The 20436-nt window shown below is 40.6% G+C and overlaps 1 protein-coding gene across 1 annotated transcript in view; it reads left to right on the top strand.

Moving 5' to 3' along the window:
- Positions 1–20436, top strand: part of LOC144526122 (disks large-associated protein 1-like) — a 48228-nt gene that overhangs the window by 14915 nt on the left and 12877 nt on the right. The window contains exons 4-9 of the mRNA XM_078263338.1: positions 4226–4421; positions 6946–7228; positions 17427–17551; positions 18658–18783; positions 18941–19099; positions 19928–20010. Coding sequence (XP_078119464.1) covers positions 4226–4421; positions 6946–7228; positions 17427–17551; positions 18658–18783; positions 18941–19099; positions 19928–20010 — 972 coding nt within the window. The remainder of the gene's footprint in view (positions 1–4225; positions 4422–6945; positions 7229–17426; positions 17552–18657; positions 18784–18940; positions 19100–19927; positions 20011–20436) is intronic.

Raw genomic sequence — 20436 nt, 5'->3', positions numbered from 1 at the left:
TGGAAGACAGTTTAAATATCCACAATAAATGAACAAAACAACCAAAAACAAAACAATAAAATTGACTCTCAGATCATTTCGATTATATATATATATATATATATATATGCAATAATTTCCATAATTCCCACCAAGCTCATTTTTATTTATCATGCGATTAATTGATTAATTGCATATCGTGACAGGCCTAAGCGCACACACACACACACACACACACATATACACACACACACACACACACACACACACACACACACACAAACACACCCAACCACACAAAGATGGGATGAACCTAAACTCATATCAGAAAGAACCAGAGATGGACTCGACGCTAGTTGCTCATTATACTTATAGATCAGTTTTTATTTCTCTTATTTTTAAGTACCTCTGCACAGTGTAATTAAAATATTGTATTCTAGTTTACTCCATTTTTCAGAAAACCTTTACACAATCGACTTACAGTTCTGATAGTGTTTTTATTATTCCCTACATATTTGAAAATGAACGTGATAATATATCAGGATTGATGTCATTCCTAAGGATCCTGTGTTGTAAAGAAAAACATGCTACCTTCATAAATTCATTAGATCAGCGATGATAACTACCTTTCCTTTAGGATGGACATTCAGTTTAGAAAAAAAATGTTCTCTGCATTGAAGACTTTGAAACTGACTTTTAATCGGATGAATTCAGTAAGTAATGTACACACCAGTATACACCCAGTGTAATGCCTCAGTTTGCAACTGGTAATTTTTTTTTTAACTAATTGTTAGTGGTAAGTTAAATCCACTTCATTTGGCACAATTGAAATTTTAAACCAGTGTATTTGTATTGGCTAGAAATAATATTTATTTATTGTCCATTCTGTCTGTTCGGGTTTGAAAGGGCTTGACCCAATCTTCAGACTTCAATCCACCTCTTTAAGTAAAATTCTGGGGAAGCATTCTGACGAAGCAACATACAATCTTGTCGCCCTGATACAGCTGCTAAAGGCGACTGTAAGTCTGCCCCTCAGAGACATGTAGTCTTCAGTCTGATCTACAGCAGGAAGGCAGAAATATCACCTTTGCCTAATTAAGCTTTCACAGCTCTCTAAATAGTGAGAGTAATTACAGTGTGTAGTCGAGGGACAGCTTTTTCTGTCTTCTCCTCTTACTGTGTCTTACACACAGTGTATTGAAAAGGGATATTTAAAAAGAAGATCAGGGGCGCCTGGGTAGCTCACCTGGTAGAGCGCGCAGCCATATACAGAGGCTCAGTCCTCGCAGCAGCGGCCGCGGGTTCGGTTCCGACCTGCGGCCCTTTGCTGCATGTCATTCCCCCTTTCTCTCCCCTTCCATGTCTAAAGCTATCCTGTCAGAAATAATTGCCACAAAAAAAAAATCCTTAAAAAGAAGATCAGAAAGTGGACTGATCCCAACCCTGGGTTGAATTTCAGCTGAATTTTCAACTGCAGCTCTCCAGCTACCAGTCCGTATGGGGACTTGAACCAGCGACCCTCCGGTTTCCAACCGAACTCCCCAAAAATCCAGCAGATTCCGAAATTCCGGGGAAGGTATTCAGTTGGATCCAGTGTGTGTCCAGAGGTTGAGTTCCAGAATCCAGAGCAGTGTGTGCAGGAGTGGAGTGGAGGCACGAGTCCAGACCCCCATGGGTAGAGTAGGTTACGATCTGGCGCAGAGTGAAGGAATGAACCGGGTATATCAAGTAGAGCAGGATGAGGCTGATGAATAGCCGTTGGCCCTGTGACTCCTGCGCACCTGACTCCACTCCTGTAATCAAACACACGGGGAAGGGGGGAGGAGAGGGAGACAAGGCAGCACCACTACACAGGGGCAAAGTTCCTAACATAATCCATGGATTAGCTGTACCCACTTATACTTTGGAGGGTTGTGGGGTGCCGGGGCAATCCCAGCTGACATTAGATCAGCAGCGGTCACCAGGACGGGTTGCCATTCTATAGAACAAAGAAACAAAATGTCAGGTTAATTACCTGACATGTATACTGTGTGAGTAGACATTGTTCAAGAATGGACCAGACTGCATCTTAAAAGACAAAAAGAAAAGAAGGGTGCAAGAAAGACATGAAGAGAGGGAGGGGTCAGTCACCTTAATACTATCAAGGTTTACAAAGCATGGATATCTAAACCGAACGTCTGGAGAAGTAGAAGGAGTAATTGAAAGAGTATTAGACGTAACAAACTCTGGTAAGGGTATATTCTTACATCTTTGTTTTGACAGTAGAAGTTTGGAGGGGCTGTACAGTGCTAGCACATTAAAGACAGGGTTAAGTGTGTTTCAGGGATTGGTGTTAATTACAGTTCGGAAACGCTGACTATACACAAATTACAGAGAAAGTTGAAAGGAACAGAGAATTAAAGCCATGTGACACGTGTGAAGATGTGACTCACACAGACTCTGGGAACCGGTGGATGTCGAGTTACAGCTTATAGATGGTACAGGTTGAGTGTCTGTTATAATAATAATAATAATAATAATAATGACTTTATTTAGGACACAATGGAAGATTAGACTCGAGTTGGGATTTGGAAAAGTAGAAAATTCAAACCCTTTCACTTGGAGAGTGATACTAAGAACAACTTCATATAGACTAATAATAATAATCATTGACAAAAAAGGATATATTAAGTACAGTGATTATACAGAAAACAAGTTAAGAGCGGTGGGAATATTAACAAGAAATAGCAATATTACATATTACATTTGTGGGACATTGACTGGGATGCTATTTTAGTAAAGGTTTTGTACAGAGTGTTGATATGTGAATGTGAAATTGCAATGTAAGAATGGATACAATTCAACCATACAGCTGTTTGGTCATCATTACAGTCGTATTGTTTTGATCGATTGGTTAAAAGAAAAAAAGTTGTATTATATTTCATCTGTTAATAATTAATTAATTAAAGAAAGTGCTCTGTGCAAATATGCATTGCAGTTCCAATACGTTTATGGTTTAGCTTGGATTGATCATTATTCTGTCATAAAGTAACATACACATAATACACATGCCCAACTATAGACAGTACGCATAACTAAAAGCACAGATAACCAAAAGAAAGAACGCTGATATAAAACAGCATGGAACATAGGCAGGCATTGACAAAAAGAGAAAAAACCATAAATAACGTGTAATGTTATGCATCAAATGAAAAGCACAATGCACAATAAAACAACTAAACGTTAACGTAACATAACATTACCTAATGGTCATGGCCTTTCCCAAATCTTGAAAATATTTCTGTGACTGTGATACAGACCTGAATGTAAGTTGAGACATGCAGAGTACACTTTGAATTAAATACATTCACACATCTCTCTCCACTCTTTTAACCCTTGTGTTGTCTTCCCATCGACCATGAAGTTGTTGTCAATCCGGGCCAAAATTGAAAATGAACTTTTTTTGTCGCTTTTTCCGACGTTTTTGGCGCTTTTTTTTATATATTTCTGTCCATTTTTTCAACGCTTTTTTCAATTCATGGTCAATAAACCTAATTTTAATGATATTATACGTACTTTTTGAGAAATTATGAATTATTTGACTAATAGTTAAGATCAGAGGATTTTTAGTGGATCATAGACTGGTTTATGTCAAAGTTTAGTCAGGAGACTGTTTTAAAACCATTAAAAAAACTTGAATGGGGTACTTTCCATAAAATCATCTCTCAATGTAAATCAAACCAGCTATTAAGCTAACTGAAATAAAACCATGCCAATCTCTAGGTATGGTGAAGGGGATGTGATGATGTGGGGGCCAAGGGAATTTTATCAGGATCATAGTATCCTGGATCCATGAAATAACTGGCCTTTAAAAATAATAATCTGCCTGCCTCTATGGGAATTTAACATAGGGGTGTACTGACTTATGCCCCCTGCATTTTAAGGAAGAACATTTATTTATTTATGATACATTATGCATTCACAAAGAAAATTGGTGTCCTTAAAGGTTGGATATTTCCTCATTTTTTTAATTAAGGCATTAAGATCAATTTCCTAAAGATGATTTTTTTTTATTCCTCTTTTTAGTCAACTTTAGCATGGGTGTCCTAATTTGTTCACATGACTGTATGTTTTTTTTGTTTTTTGTTTTTTTAAATAACATGGATATGGATGACCACTGCTCTGGCTGAAATAGAGTATTGCAATGTTGACTAAGTTCCTAGATAACCTTGTGTAAAACTCTACATCTCTGTCGTCCCTCTGTCAGGATTTCGACGGAGCACTCCCCTAAACTGCAGATCAGGAGCCACAGTTACCTGCGTGCGGTGAGTGAGGTTTCAATCAATAGAAGCGTGGATACCCTGGACCCCAAAACCCTCCTCGACCCCAAATCGCTGCTGTCCTCACCCCAATACCGCTCACGCAATGAAAGCTACATGAGGGCCATGAGCACCATCAGTCAGGTTGGTTGCCAACGCTGCTGCCTTTCCATTCAAAGTATGCCCCATTCAATCATTGTACCATAGATACACTAAGGCTTGGATGGATGTGATGGGATATGTGGAGAGTGGTCTATACCACATTGAAAACAAAGCCTTGACATTGATTTAATGCCATTATTTCTCAGTTTTTTTGTCTGTTGATCTGGCAGATGACTCCAAGCACACGTAACCTATTGAGAGTTTGGGCATGATATAATATACAGTACAGATGTTAATGTTTTTTGAGGCACCTGAGGTTTTGTCCTAAGCAGGCACTGAGACAGAAAACAGCCTTGTGTAAAAGAAATGCTGTGTTTACGTGGCCGTGGATGTATTTGATTAGGTAGCACAGTGCCTTGCCAAAAGATTTTGCATTGCATTGCATCCAGGTTCAACTTTTTTTGCCGGACGACCCTGGGTTGTTTCTTTTTCATGCCGTGCTGGTGTCTGTCTGAACCCACCCTGTAACGGAACCAAGCCTGAGGGGAAGCTTTGTTTGGATAAATCTACGGAATAAAAGTCCCTTCCCTCACTGTTGGCAGGCTACTGTTCAAGCTGTTCTTCAAAGCTTCAGAACGTGAAATGAAGCTGTGCCCAATAAGCCTTCATTTGTCCCACCTTAACCTTACCTTGAACCGCCACTTGTATTACTGTACTCATCCCGAACCTGTCCCTAATTACCATTACTATACTGAATTGCCTCTATTAACAGTTTTAATATCCTCCTCTGCATGGACCCAACCATAAAACCCAAATTAAACAACTTCCCGTGACGTGCTTTTGTCTTGCAGTTGAGATCCTTTCAATTTGTTTTTCCATTTAAGTCAATGTGAGTCAATAGGAAAATAAAGCTCAGTCATTGTAAAATAAAAAGAATAGAGCGATAGAAATTGCAAATAGAATTCCAATAATGGTATGTTGCAGTAGGCTCGCTCTTTGTGTTAAAGACAGAGAGAGAATGTATTTACTTTACATGAAATTTAAAAAATTATGAATTTGAAACCATAAGTCCAAAGACTATGTAGTTAGAAACATTATCTTTAAAGTCCTGGCTGGATGGTTATAGAACACTATGGGCTCCAATTCCAGTTTTATGCAATTTTCCTGTCGCAAGTCCCATTTTTTTTTTTTTGCACCTTTTTTGGTAATTTCAGACACCAAAGGAACATGTTTGCCGAGCAAAGCAGAGGGACAGATGAGGTTGTGTTTATGCTGATAGGTATATATATATATATATATATATATATATATATATATATATATATATATATATATATATATATATAAGTGCTGTCAAATGATTAAAATATTTAATCACGATTAATCGCATTAATGTCATAGTTAACTTGCAATTAATCACATATTTGTATCTATTCTAAATGTCCCTTGATTTCTTTTTGTGCAATTTTTTCTCATTTTAATGCTCTTATCAACATGGAAAAGTGGATCGGCTTGCTTTGTGCTTTTGTCGCCTGGCTTTGACGCGGGGGCGGAGAATTAGCATAAGCTGTGTGCTCGGCCATCAAGTGGTATCTCAGACTGGACGTGCTGCGATGAGAGCTCAGTTCACAACGACAAAACACACACATCACTTTGGTCTTGTCAATGGAACCATTTGGCAACTTTTTTAAAGTAAACTTTCCACTCAGAATCTTATTGGCATCCATTTCAGCGTCTCGCGCTCGCCATCCACTCAAAACGTAACGTTAGCCTACTACTCTTTGGCCGGCTCGCCATCCCAAACAGTGTGTGCGGCGTGCCTGTTGTTTTGTTTCCGGTCTAGCTAGATCTGGTGTGGTGTTGTAGTTTTTCTGTTGTTTGAAAAAAACAAAGTTTTGCTATATAAGGTTCGTAGTAGTAGCAGTATCCTCTTCACTTCTAAATGTCTAAATATCAGTTTAGAAACATTTAACGGTAAATCATTTGAAGTAAAGCAGCTGTCCTCAGGATGAGTGCAGAGCTCAGGTAAAATGGAATGTATGTATAAAAAAATTTACAATGTTTAGGGCTGCACAATTAATTATCGAAATCGTAATATGGACTAGTGCATTATCCAAATCGCAAGGGGGGGGGCAATATTTGTTAAAGGCAAAATAGATGTCAAACCATTCTGAATGTATTGTGGTGCTGCAAAGACGCCCCAGCCTACAATCCTATCCCACAGACTAAAGAAAAAAAACCTTTGTTTGGTACAGATCCTCCCGCAAATCACCGTAGGCTATAATCATTTTCATTTTTTTTTATTTTAATATTTTGCAATGACAATGTGAGAATAATGATACAAAAATGATCATTCCCACAAAATACCGTGAATCATATCGCAATTGCATTATCAGTCAGAATAACCCCAATTAGATATTTTCCTCATCTCGTGCAGCCCTAAGAATGTTTTGAATGACAGTCTGGAAGTTTCCCCAATGTCCATCCTCTTCATTATTCCCTCTGTTTCTCCCCTCTTGTCTCTCTGCCTGCTCCATCTCTAATGTCGTTTCCTCTACCTTTCCAGCTGAGCGAGGTGGAGTTGAACGGGCAGATCGAGCAGGTGTGTGAGCAGGTCTACAGTGCGTTGCAGGCCCAGGCCATGGAGGCTGCCATGGACAGCATGGAGACCATGGACACCCTGCCTATGCCGGGGTGCTTCCGGATGCGGAGCCACAGCTATGTGCGGGCGATTGATCAGGGCTGTTCAGGGGAGGAAGAGGGAGAAGGAGGGAGGCCGCTGCTCATCCTGCCTTCCTCCCCACCGCGTACATCCGCCACCACCGTCAGGACCATCCAGAGCAGCACAGGTAGGGGTGTTCAGTCTGAATGTGTTTGTATGTGTCGTTTCCCCTTCAAAGGCAGGGTTGGTAACTATATAGGGCTGCGCAATTAATTGCAATTTTATCGAAATAGCAATATGGACTAGGGCAATATCCAAATCGTATGGGGGGATGGCAGTATTTGTTAAAGGCAAAATACGTGTCAAACCAGTCTGAATTAAGAATTGTGGTGCTGCAGAGACGTCCCAGCCTACAGTAGACATTTGTTGTTAACTAGGAAGGTAAAACTTTTTGTTTATGCTACATTTGGCTGAACTTTCGATTCCCTTTGAATCTAAGCGCTTCAGCATGGCTTTTTCGCCCTTAAAACACCCTAATTAAGAAGTAAAAGTTTAACGTAGGAGATACTATTCATGGCCAAAACCTTTGTTTAAAGTTTAGATCGTACGTACGACTTAAACTTACTTTTTGGCCGAAATGACTTTCAGGGCTTAAAGTACCGAATCACTTTAATGTTATAGCTGGTGAAGCTAATTTGAATCCTTTTATATACTGCTGGGTAGCTTAATCTATAATAATACATTAGTCAATCATTTATTAGTTGATTTATATTTCGCTCGACCAGGCACGCTGTGAACGGGCACTGCAGTAGGATAATTGCTGGGATGTTACATCATTGGCTAATCATTATGAGTAACAAGCACACTGCTGCTTTAGTCTGGGAATAGTATTCACATCTGTGATAATATGATGAGCCAAATGAATCAGCTCCCCAGTTCTCTCAAGAGAGCTGACAATTATCTGGCCTTCCTTTTTCAAGTGACTTTATTTTCTGTGGAGTCTAATGAGATGGACTGTTAGTCACATTTTGTACTTACGTCATTCCAAACATGGTAGTTCTAATGTTCAAATATATAATGTAAATACTACAAACTCGTAGAACTCTTAGAAGAAATTAAGGAGCTGGAAAAATGCTTTACAAATATTTAATGTTTGTCTTCAGATATGAATAGATAGATAGCTTTTATTGTTAGACTCAAGGTCCGTTTAAAAACATACAACACAATTAAAAGGACAGACACAAAAGGACAGACACACATTGAAGAAGACAGCTGTTAGGCTGGGTTAGCTCAGTTGGTAGAGCAGGCGCACATATATAGAGGTTTACTCCTCAACGCAGCGGCCGCAGGTTTGCTGCATGTCATTCCCCTTCTCTCTCCCCTTTCATGTCTTCATCCGTCCTGTGGAATTAAAGGCCTAAAATGCCCCAATAAAATAATCTTTAAAAAAAAGAAGACAGGTGACTGGTATCGCACAGCTCTGATCCTAGGATCAGACAGTTGTAAAATGACGGCGTTACCATAAGCATTCAGGCGACCGATACATTTATACATTAGATTCCTCTGTAAAGCAGAGAATGTATTGACTCCAGCTTGACAAAACAATTCACTTGGATGTTTGTAAAATAAAAAAAATAATTGATATTGACAGCTTTCAAAATCTGACCCTGAAGTCAGTGGTGAGGTGCTGTAAAATAAAACAATAAAAAAGAAAGAAGAGTTGAAAAGGACAAATTCCTCTTGGAACAATGTAGGCTTAACAGGGATCAGTTCAAACCTCATTTTGTTGTCTTCTTTTTAATCTGGACTGCAGCTTTGTAGATTACATGAATATAACTCTTCTTACTGCGGAGATCCCTTTAGGGGGGGGAAAGCTGTCTAGTGTCTACACTGTAACAGCGACAGTTCTGCTTGTGTGCTCAGAGGCACGTTGACAGAACTCACAGTCCAATACAACATCATGCAGTTACACACGTAGAACGAATTATGAAATGCTTCGGGTTGCAGTTACGTACATAACTGCACTCTGCTGTGCACTGTAACGATGAAGCAGAAATCTCACAGAGATCATCTTGTAAAAGCCGCAAAAAAAAAAGGCTGTCGTCATGCGTGGTATTTAGATGAGAACATGCCAGAGTGGATGTCACAGGGGACTTGGTGTTGGATGTTTGGTATTAGGGTTGTCTTTATTTTCAAAGTGCTCAACTGGAGATGACCTACATTTGCTGCGCCCCTGGTATTTCTTATAGAGTTAACCAAGAGGATAAATGGACATACACACACACACACACACACGCAGATAAGAACAAATGTGTGTGTGTGTGTATATATATATATATATATATAAATATATATATTTTATTCACTCATGCACACACTTACACATTCTTCTGCAGTCACACAGTACAGTAGATAGTCAGCTCCACATCCACATGACTGGAGATTGTGCTGATGAATGTTGGTCCAATGTCCACTAAACTGAGTTGTCCACTCAGGCCTATTGTGCAACTGAATTGCTATTACCGAAGCCCTAAGCAGCTTCATTTGGCTTTTTTTAATTTGTTGACTCATCTATACAGTGTGGTGTATTTGATCCAACGTGAGTTTTAACCCACAAGGCAAAAAAACACTAGAGAAAATATGCCGTCTCTCTGAAAAGATAACCCACCAGATGACAATATATCCAGTGAGGAATCTGTTTTTTTTCAAGAGAAAATGTAATTGACCAAGCACTAGTTAGCCTGGCGCAAAATCATATACTCTGCATCGACATCATCAAAATACTCCAGCTGACTGTTGTTCAGTAACTCATGCAGTTAGGTTTTACAGAAAAGTTTGATTAGAGTCTTATCTTTAGTCCCCCCTGAATATTCCAATATTCGCTGTTATAAAATGAGATAAAGAGCCGCCAGGCTAGTGTTGTTCACAGAGCTGTTCCCGTCCTGATACACTGACAGTTTTGGAATCCTAAAGAGAGTTTTCTTCAGAGGAATCTTGTACATCTACCTTTATTAAAATTGTGGAGCTCCAGGCGACATTTTGGCGAGTCTCATTTAAAAAAAGATGCCCAGCCGTTACCCTAGGTAGCCAGTGTTTAGGATGGAGACACTGGGGGGAAAGTCTGGCAGGAATGGCGGTCCTGACATAGCAATAAGCAGAGCGAGAAGCTTTAAGTAATTCACATTTGTTGTGGATCTGGGCAGTGAATGGGTCAAACAACACATGACTTTCACCTAGGAGACCAGGGTTCTCTCGCCCGTTCTTGTAACCCCACCCACTACCTTTTCCTAAACCTAACTGTCCCGTTCTCGTGCCGCATGTCAGTTAAACGTACGTCCCGACCCAGAGCGTCAAAAAATGACGCCAAGAGTCCTGACCAAGCGCGTCTAAAGGAGACTTTTTTTTACATCAGTAACAAACGCTAAAGGCACCTGACCAAGCGTCGCTTTTTGACGCGATGGGAGTGACAATGTTTTGGGAAACATGTTTTTGATATACTCGGATTCAGATATTAATTGGCGGCACACAGATTTTGGTTTAGCAACAGGATAGACTGATGCATAAGAGTTCTTAGGCCTGTTGTATCTAACCGAAGGGACTCTAAATCACCTGTTAGAAGGCAAAAGTTGGAGTCAGAGGTTTCAATAGTAAAATTCAACTTAAATGAGGTCAGTGTGAGTTAAGCAGCGGAGCAGACTGATGAGCTGTGTAAGCCCAGTTAATCACCTCCTCTCTTTGTGCTTCCTCACAGATCCAACTTTCCCACCAGCCCTCTCTGTGTTCTCCATTCAGCCACTGAGGGCACACTTGACATCAGCCAGATAACGTTCTCCATATTCCTTTAGAGAAAAAAAACTCTGAGACGTTAGCCCTTCATGTATTACACTCTACAAAGCCTTTTTGCAATGCTTTCTCTCAGTATGACGTGTGACCCTTCTTAAAGGGTAATTTTTCCTATTTTCCCATGCAAAAATCTTTGAAATTGGTCCAGTATTGAGCAAAACGCTGTAACTGGCAGACACAAATTGGGCTGCAATGTAATCCCATAGGGCACCGCCAATTTCTGTCCACTAAAAGTGCTGTTTTTGCCACAGACAAGCTCAGAATGCCTGACGACATTATGGAAAGGATTCCTACAGAGGTTGACCTTTTTGTTAAAGAGTAAGGTCTTTTTTGTTTAAATAGAAACAGCCCCGAAATCGTCTTCGTCAAACTCACTAGACTCCATGTGAATAGAAACTGTCAGCTCAGCTTTTATTTTTTAGTGGAACTTTTCAGTGACATTACAACTTTATCCAATACATGTTTTTCAATGTCAATATTTCCTTTTTCTGTTCATTTACAATGCCAAAGTCCCTGTCCTGGCTCCAGAGGTATAGAGCCCCAAAACCCTTGCAGCATTACTGCCACGAACTACACACATCTGCATTCATTTCAAATTGAACTGTTTATAGTGTGCATTACATTTTACTGCTTGCTTATGATGGCTATTTAGCCACAGCTGGAGGTGACATTGACCTGACATTGATACTGTTGGTCATGCAGGCCAGTTGAGCAGATGGCACGTGGCCAAGTTGGAAATAAATGTATCTGAGCAGTGGAGGGGCCAGGAAGTGTGGCTGTTACAGATGTCCAAGGTACAATGTCATGCCCCATACTGGGAGACTCATGCAAGTCAGAAAAAAGTTTGCATAATTTAATATTAATGGAAGTGGTTTCCCATAAAGGTTATGCTTGTCATATATGTGAAGTCCCCCAGGTTCACTCCCCCTTGTGTGGGATTCAGGCAAACATTTTCACAGACTGCTGAAGAGAAGCAGAGCAATGTGAAGAGATGCTTTAGGTATCCAGGCTTAAGGAAATTAGGAGGTGGGTGCAACTCAGAGCTTAGCAAACCCCATCTAGTTCCCCATCTTGAGACCAGGTCCCGCACAGTTATCTCTGACAACACTGCAGTATTTTATGATGCCAAATTGAAGCATATTCCCATTTCAGATAGGATGATTTGACCTGTATGAACATCTGAGCTGAATCAGTTCAGCTGTGTCACCCAGTGCATAGACACATTTTTAGGACCTATAGTCATGAGTTTTGGGTAATGACCGAAATAATGAGATTGCAGACACAAGCAGGCGAAATAAGCCTTCTTGGCAGTGTTTCTAGGGTCACCCTTACATACCATGGATATATAATGAAACCTGGATACAGCGGAGCCCCGTTCATTCCTATGAGAGTTGCTCAGTGGCGCATGAAGCCAAAAAAAGTTCCTCGTATAAAATTACCCAGATGATCGGCGCTGCTTCTACATTATGAGGCCCATAGAACAGGAGCAATAGAGACCTCCACCGGGCGAGCCGTCTACTTCCGGTTTAGCTCTCCGCTAACTTCAATGGAGATTCAATTATTTAATAGTGCGTCTCTTCTAGACTTTCGATGGAAGTCGGTTAGAATGGATCAAATTCTGATAGTGAAACGAGTCATTTCGTGGGGGTCGTGACGCTCGAAAAAAAAGTATCCACTAATTTCTTCTTGGCATGGGGTACTTTCCATAAAATCATCTCTCAATGCAAATCAAACCAGCTATAAGGTTAACTGAAATAAAGCCATGCCAATCTCTAGGTATGGTGAAGGGTATGTGATGATGTTGGGGGGTATTTTAATTCCAATGGCCAAGGGAACTTTATCGGGATGCATAGTATCCTGAATCCATGAAATAACTGGCCTTTAAAAATACAAATCTGCCTGCCTCTATGGGAATTTAACATAGGGGTGTACTTACTTATGCCCCCTGTATTTTAAGGAAGAACATTTATTTATTTACAATACATTATTCATTCACAAAGAAAATTGGTGTCCTTAAAGATTGGGATTTTACTCATTTTTTTAATTAAGGCATTAAGATCAATTTCCAAAAGATGACTTTTTTATTCCTCTTTTTAGTCAACTTTAGCATAGGTGTCCTAATTTGTTCACATGACTGTATCCCTGTTGGCCTGGGGACCTCCGGGACCCCGCTGAGGAAGTAGTTAGAGAAGGACATTTCTTCATTTGTATGTATGGGGACGAGGAAAGTTAGAGTGACCAAAGATTCTCTCAATGCAGATACGGCACGTGATTGAAGTTCCTGAAAGAGAGACGAGAACAAATCTGAACCTATCCTTTGTCACTCAAGCAGCCAACACATTATATGTCAGTCAAAGGAGCTGGCTTCCAAGAGCAAGAAGCTAAAGATCCCTCTTTCAAACATAGCCCCAGTGAACCTTTAGCATTCTGCTGATGCATCAAAAACCAAATGAAGAGCTGCCCTGACCCTGTCCAAAAGCAACCTGAATATTCTGCTGAAACACTTGAATTACAAGAAGCCAGCTCTGTCTGGAGACGAGCAGAGGGAGAGGAGTGGTTTGCCACTGTGGATGACTGATTTAACAGAGACAGGGAGGAGGAGGCTTTTTTCCATGTAAATTTAAATGTGCAGGGTAAAAACCTTCCTCTATGAGGATTATCCTCATATTCCATGTTTAGCCCTTAGGCACCCTTACAGCCAACACTCAAAGTTTGCATCTAATTCTAAGTATTACAGAGACATAGATGGAGGAGGCTGAAGACAGATGTGGGCAATGACAACTTTGATTTTTCTGTAACAACCGTGAGTTCCCGGTAATTAAAGTACACCAACCTTGTCTTCTAGAAGTAACATTCATACGTACAACTAATGTGCAACAGCAAATACATTTTGAAGGAAACATAATACCAACTGATTTTATATTAAAGTGCCCATATTATGAAAAAAACACTTTTTCTGGGATTTGGGGTGTTCTTTTGTGTCTCTGGTGCTTCCACACGCATACAAACTTTGAAAAAAATCCATCCATGCTGTTTAGAGTGAGATACGGTTTCTGAATGTGTCCTGTCTTCAGTCTCCGGGTGAGCTGTTCAAAATCGGCACGGCTTGTGACGTCACAAGCCGAAACGAGCTGGCTAACCGCAACCGTTAGCTCGACGCGTTAGCGTTAGCATGCTAACGCTAGCATGCTACCTCGTTCTCAATAGCAAAGCACTGCTACAACACACACAAGTTCACCATAATCTACAAAAGAACTACTAACATGTGCACCCTCATTTAGAAGTCTCCCAGCTAATCCTGCCTTGTAACTGACCGAAGTTGGAGATACAGCCTTTCTTTTACTGTCTATGGAGCTAGTTAGCTGACATGATCTACATCTTAGCTACTGCGCATGTGCAAACAAAGATAGTACAGAAGAAGAAGAAGAAGAAAAGAGGTCTCACTATGTAGCTAAAACAGAGACCAGGTGAAAAGAGGATCTGCAGCAGTGAGAGAGAGCTGTGCAGTACAACAAACATATGGTGTCTTTTGAAAATTAAACCATGTAAACCTATTCTGGTACAACCTTAAAATACAATTATGAACCTGAAAACGAGCATAATATGGGCTCTTTAACATAATGAGGAAATGTTGTTAATTAGTGCATCTGGCAAGTAACAAAGAACAAAATGTTGTTATTGCATCATTACACTTTTTTTAGTTAGGTTTAAAAACGGGCAGCTTTTGGTAAGAGTCAGAGGACGATCATAGTCTTGTTTAATATGGAAAAAGTGTGCAGTGACTCCACTAACGTGCAGACAACACAACGTGATTTTTAACATTTAACCAAAACCACGATCTTTCTCTAACATGAACCAGCATGCTTTTGTTGCCTAAACCTGACACAGCATCCTGGATGTTAACCCCAATCACAGTCCTGCCCTTTGTTCATCTACCTCTCTTTGTATGGTACATCAATGTAGCTAGCCTGGCACAAAGGTGACAGCAAGGCAAGGCAAGGCAAGGCAAGGCAGCTTTATTTGTGTAGCACATTTCAGCAACAGGGCAATTCAAAGTGCTTTACATAAAGAGCAGTTAAAAACAATAACAAAATTAAAAACGGATAAAATACGAGAATAAAAGTTGCAGTGCAGTATAAGAAATGAACAATTATGTAAAGAAAGGCAGTATCGTGCCCGGGTTGGTCAGTGGGTAGAGCAGGTGCACGTATACTTAGAGGTTTATGCCTCGACGCAGAGGTCCAAGGTTTGAATCTGACCTGTGAGGATTTTCTGCATGTCTTCTCTCTCTCTCTCCCTTTTCTCACCTAGCTGTCCTGTCAAATAAAGGTGGAAAACCCCCAAAAAAATCATCATAAAAAAAAAAAATGGCATTATCAAAAAGAAACGTCTTCAGCCTTGGTTTAAAATAACTGAGAGTTGCAGTGGACCTGCAGTTTTCTGGGAGTTTGTTCCAGATATGCGAAGCATAAAAACTGAACGCTGCTTCCCCCTGTTTTGTTTTGACTCTGGGGACAGAGAGCAGACCTGACCTAGATGACCTGAGAGGTCTGGGTTGCTTCAAAGTTATAAGTGAGTTCATTAAATATTATTTTGTTATCGCCAATTTCTCCAGACCTTTGACCTTTTATAAAAATCTGATTCGGACCTTTGAGTGATACGTTTGAGGACCCCTGCTTTACCGACTGAGGTATCCAGGCTTCATGAAGACTATCCTCTGGGAGAAAAGATTGTCTTAATTCCAAATGGGGTATTGGGCTGGTGAAAACCATAAATATTTTGTCTATTAGCCCCTCCTCTTGTGAGGTCTGAAAGTGCCAAGGATTGCCCAAACGCACAATCATCTAAGACCTGCATGAAGGTTGACAATCATGAGAACTACTGACACATCACACACAACAAACATGTCACCTGAACAAGGACTTGAACCCTGGACTCTCAGATTAAAAGTCTGATGTACTACCGACTGAGCTATCCAGGCTTCATGTGCATGACCCTCTGGAGGGAAATCATCACCCGCAGTCCAAACAAAGGTTTGAACCAGTAAAAACCATAAGGCTTTAGTCTGTTAACAGGTTCTGTGATCTGGCCAACAGAGACACACGTGGCTAAATGTAAATAAAAGTGTCCTAATAGCTTGATGGTGTTTTAAGCCTTCAAGTAGAGCTGGGCAATATATCTATATTATATCGATATCGTGATATGAGACTAGATATCGTCTTAGAATTTGGATATCGTAATATGGCATAAGTGTTGTCTTTTCCTGGTTTTAAAGGCTGCATTACAGTAAAGTGATGTCATTTTCTGAACTTACCAGACTGTTGTAACTGTTCTGTTATTTAACTTTACCCACTTAGTCATTATATCCACATTACTGACGATTATTTATAAAAAAAAATCTCATTGTGTAAAGATTTTGCGAAAGCACCATTAGTCAACGCTACAATATTATTGCGTTATCGATATCGTGGTATTTGGTCAAAAATATCGTGATATTTGATTTTCTCCATATCGCCCAGCCCTACCTTCAAGGCAGCGCTGCGATCGTCGTCTTCAATGCACCTTAACCTTAACCCTAACCATAACCATTGCTTAATCCTAGTGCCTTCCAGGCAGCGCTGCCTGGGAGACGACGTTGGGGGCTTAAAACACCAAACACCGTCCTAATAGGTGGGGCCTTGAAGTCTCGTGGACATAACACTCTGTAGTCAAAGCAAAATGCACAACTCTTCACAGTCTCCTTCAGTCAACATCCTGCAAACCTGCATGGAGGTCGACAATAGTGGAAACTACAGACATATCACACAACAAACCTATCGCCTGAACAGCGACTTGAACCCCCGACCCCCAAATTAAAAGTCTGATGCTCTATCAACTGATCTATCTAGGCTTCAAATAGGTAATTTACGGGAAAGGATCATACAAATTCCAAATGGGGATTGAGACAGTGAAAACCATACAACAAAGCTTTAGTCTGTTAACACCTCCTTCTGAGCAACATTCTATCCAGTTGGATGAATGTCACATTTCTTTAGGCACCTAATTGAAATAAGTCGAGCATGATTTTCAATCTGCAGAACACAGCAGCCTTCATTTGCAGTATATTTGTGTAAATAATCACACATTTAGCATTCGGTTGTAAGTAAGTAAGCTGTACATGAATATTGAATGTTTTGAAGATGTATTCATGTTCATTAAATGTTGTGTACCTCAGGCTCTGCCAGGGACGTTTGTGAGCTTAGGGACAGCCTGTGCTGAACTGATCAGATTCCAAAGCATCACATCAGCACAGTCACACCATCAAACTAAAACCTTGTTAAACCTTGTTTAGTTCAGTGTTCATGAGATCAAATAAGGAAATGAAGATCACAGTGTGGCTGGAGTCAGATCCAAATCTCCTGTATACAATCTTCCAACTAACTGAATATGAGCAGTTGGCGCTGGAGATGTTTGTTGAATAGCTGGGTGCAGTATCTGCAACTTATACAGTTTAGAATGTTAACGTATATTATCCCCCCACCCGTCTTTCTCATTCTTTGCAGTTTCATCTTGCATCACCACCTATAAGAAAACCCCTCCACCAGTGCCGCCCCGAACTTCAACCTGCTCCACAGCCTCCAAGCCCTACATCTCCATCACAGCCCAGAGCAGCACCGAGTCTGCACAGGTACTGCACAAGTCTATTACGTTAACCTACAACCTACCTTTTTCTTCTATTTGTGTAATGATGTACATTATGGGTAAGGGTTAAACTACCCTAAGGACTTATTCCCACATTGCACATATGGAAGCACACACTAAAATATGTGGTATGTGTGTTTCTCTGTAGTTCAGGTTGTTTAGACAGGAAAGAAGAACACCTCTTTAACTCTGAAGGTACAAAAACCTGCACCACATGCTTGAAAATACTAGTCCTTTTCCAAGAAAACCACCATGAGGAAACTGAACACACACGCTGAAAACATGTTCTAAATTTTTGATTGGGTGGGCTAGACACGTTTGTGTGGGCTGAGCCCACCCCTGCCCCTAGCTTCTGCCTGCCTTGCTTCTCAATGTGTTTCGTACCCCAACTGTGATGCAGCTCAACCCAACAACAATATCACAGTATCAGCTCATTACATTACATTTATTTAGCTCGTGCTTTTAACCAAAGCAGCTCACAACAAGTGCATTCAACCAATGTGGGCACAACCTAAAAAGTGCAAGAATCATGCAAGTACATAGATTCAAATATGTTGATCTTCTTCAAGTGCTACATTTAGAAACAATAGGAGATAGAGAAAGAGTTGTATTTTTATTTTTTGTATGGGCCAAGGTGAAGTCTTAACAGATGAGTCTTCAGTCTACGGCGGAAGATGTGTTAAGTTTCTGCTGCCTCAATGTCAATGGGGAGTCTTTTCCACCATTGTGGAGCCAGGACAGCCAACATTTGTGACTTTGTAGAGCGGTAGACGGGCCCCCTTCGAGTATCAAGCCGATTGGCAGGAGCAGAGCGTAGTAGATGGTCTTGGGTTTTTGGTTTGATCCTGTCCTGGATGTAGGATGGGCCTGAGCCATTCACAGTCCAAGTGACATATACCAGTGTCTTGAATCGGATTCAAGCAGCCCCTGAGAGCCAGTGCAGGAGGCAGAGGAGCGGGGTAGAGTTGCTCCCGTCCATGCCCAGCTCCTGATTTTTTTAACTGAAATAAGAATTTCATAAATGATACTATGTGATATTAATGGTAAAATTAACATTGAAAGCAATGCTCCATGTTTTCTAAAACCAACCAGGATGCATACATGGAAGAGGAGGGACCCAGAGGTGACATGACCATCCAATCAGGGCTCAGTAACTCAACAGAAAGCATTGACAGCATGAAGGCCCTGACAGCTGCAATAGAAGCTGCAAATGCACAGGTTAGTGCGTTGGACTGTTAATGTACAAAGAAACATCCCCCCTTAAAATGTTTCCCAATTTTGGGAAGCGACTATTTGTATTAAACACATTTACATTGCTTTTGTGAATATTGTGTTCACAATGTACTTAATGTCTGTTGTCATTATTTCCATGTAGGTCCATGGACCAGCCAGTCAGCATGTCAGTAACAGCACCATGACAGTCAGCACCCCCACCCCATCAATCCTGAGCAGGGGGCCAGTTGTTGAAAACCACCGGGATGTGTACAGGAAAGAAGCACTCAGGAAGGGCAAATGTCTTTCCATAGGCATCCAGGTATGTATGAGTCAGCAGTGGCGGCGGAGAGACATGGAGGATGAGGCCAGAGGACATAATGGGCTTCATTTACATAAACATTGTATAGAACCTCTATATCTGTGTTTCTGCATACACATATCTACTCACAAGTCACTATTACCTCCCCAAACTAAGAGTATTTGTCAAAGCATTGATTTCACATACAGTAAGACCCTGTGTTGACACAAATTAAACCATGATGTCCTTCTTATGATGTAACCGATGTGATTATTTAGTTGTTGTAGTTTTAATTGGTGTTACTATAGGTGATTATTAGGAATTACACGGCCCTGTTGAATACTTGATTCTGATTGGTCAATCACAGCATTCTACGGTCTGTTATTTCTGTACAACAGACTGTTGCTAAGTATAACAGACCGAAGCCATGGACGGAGACTCTGGCGGACCATTTTTACATCAATTCAATCCTTTTTGAATTTATATTAGTGCTCATACCGAGCTCATACCGCTGAGCAGTGGATCACAAAGGGAGAGACAGGGAGGAGGAAACGGGGATCGCTAACAGCAGTAGTAGTAGTAGTAGTAGCAACAGTGCAAAAACCTGCAGAAATTCTGCAGAAGAGCCCTGGACTGTGATTACTCTGAGCAACATGCATGGAAATCAATTACAGTATAATATATCTCGCTTTCCCCCTGATGGTCTGAAGGCGCTACATTTGTTATTAGTTGCTTTTTTAAAATAAAGTCGCTAAGAGGGTCTGAAAAGTCGTTAAATCTAGCAAGAAAGTCACCAAGTTGGCAACACTGACTACATTATCCCTAACTTATCCCGCCTGTCTCCTGTAGGTGGATGGACCAGAAGAGGTTCCAGATCCAGAGGACCCATCCAAGTTCACCTCGGTAGGGGTGCAGGTAGAGGATGACAGAGGGTGAGGCACACATGTTTCTTTACTTCTCTTTAGTTGACTTTTTACTCAGTATACACTTGACCATTTAACATCCACAGCACATATGAGCAAGGCTGGACATTTGGTTTCAGAGTAAGCAAGGACAAGTTATTTATGAATATAGTCTTAAAACAATAGTTACACATATACACTCTGAAACAGGTTTTGTACACTCTAATAATAATTTCACCCTGTTAATACCGGCCATTAAAAGGTCCCTCTCTAATGTGCTTCCAATGTAAGTGATGGGGGACAAAATCCACAGGAGGTACTAAGCTTTCAAATTATTTAAATCAGTATCAGGTGTCCAGTATCAGGTATCCAGTGTGATATTAGCCAAGTTGCACTTCTTCACACTACACACCGACATATTTTGAAGATTGAATGTTGGCCCTCATGTTTTCCTTG

The sequence above is a fragment of the Sander vitreus genome, chromosome 12 (assembly GCF_031162955.1).
Source record: "Sander vitreus isolate 19-12246 chromosome 12, sanVit1, whole genome shotgun sequence".
NCBI classification, from domain to species: Eukaryota; Metazoa; Chordata; class Actinopteri; order Perciformes; family Percidae; genus Sander; species Sander vitreus.
This window is presented reverse-complemented; position numbering and strand designations above follow the sequence as displayed.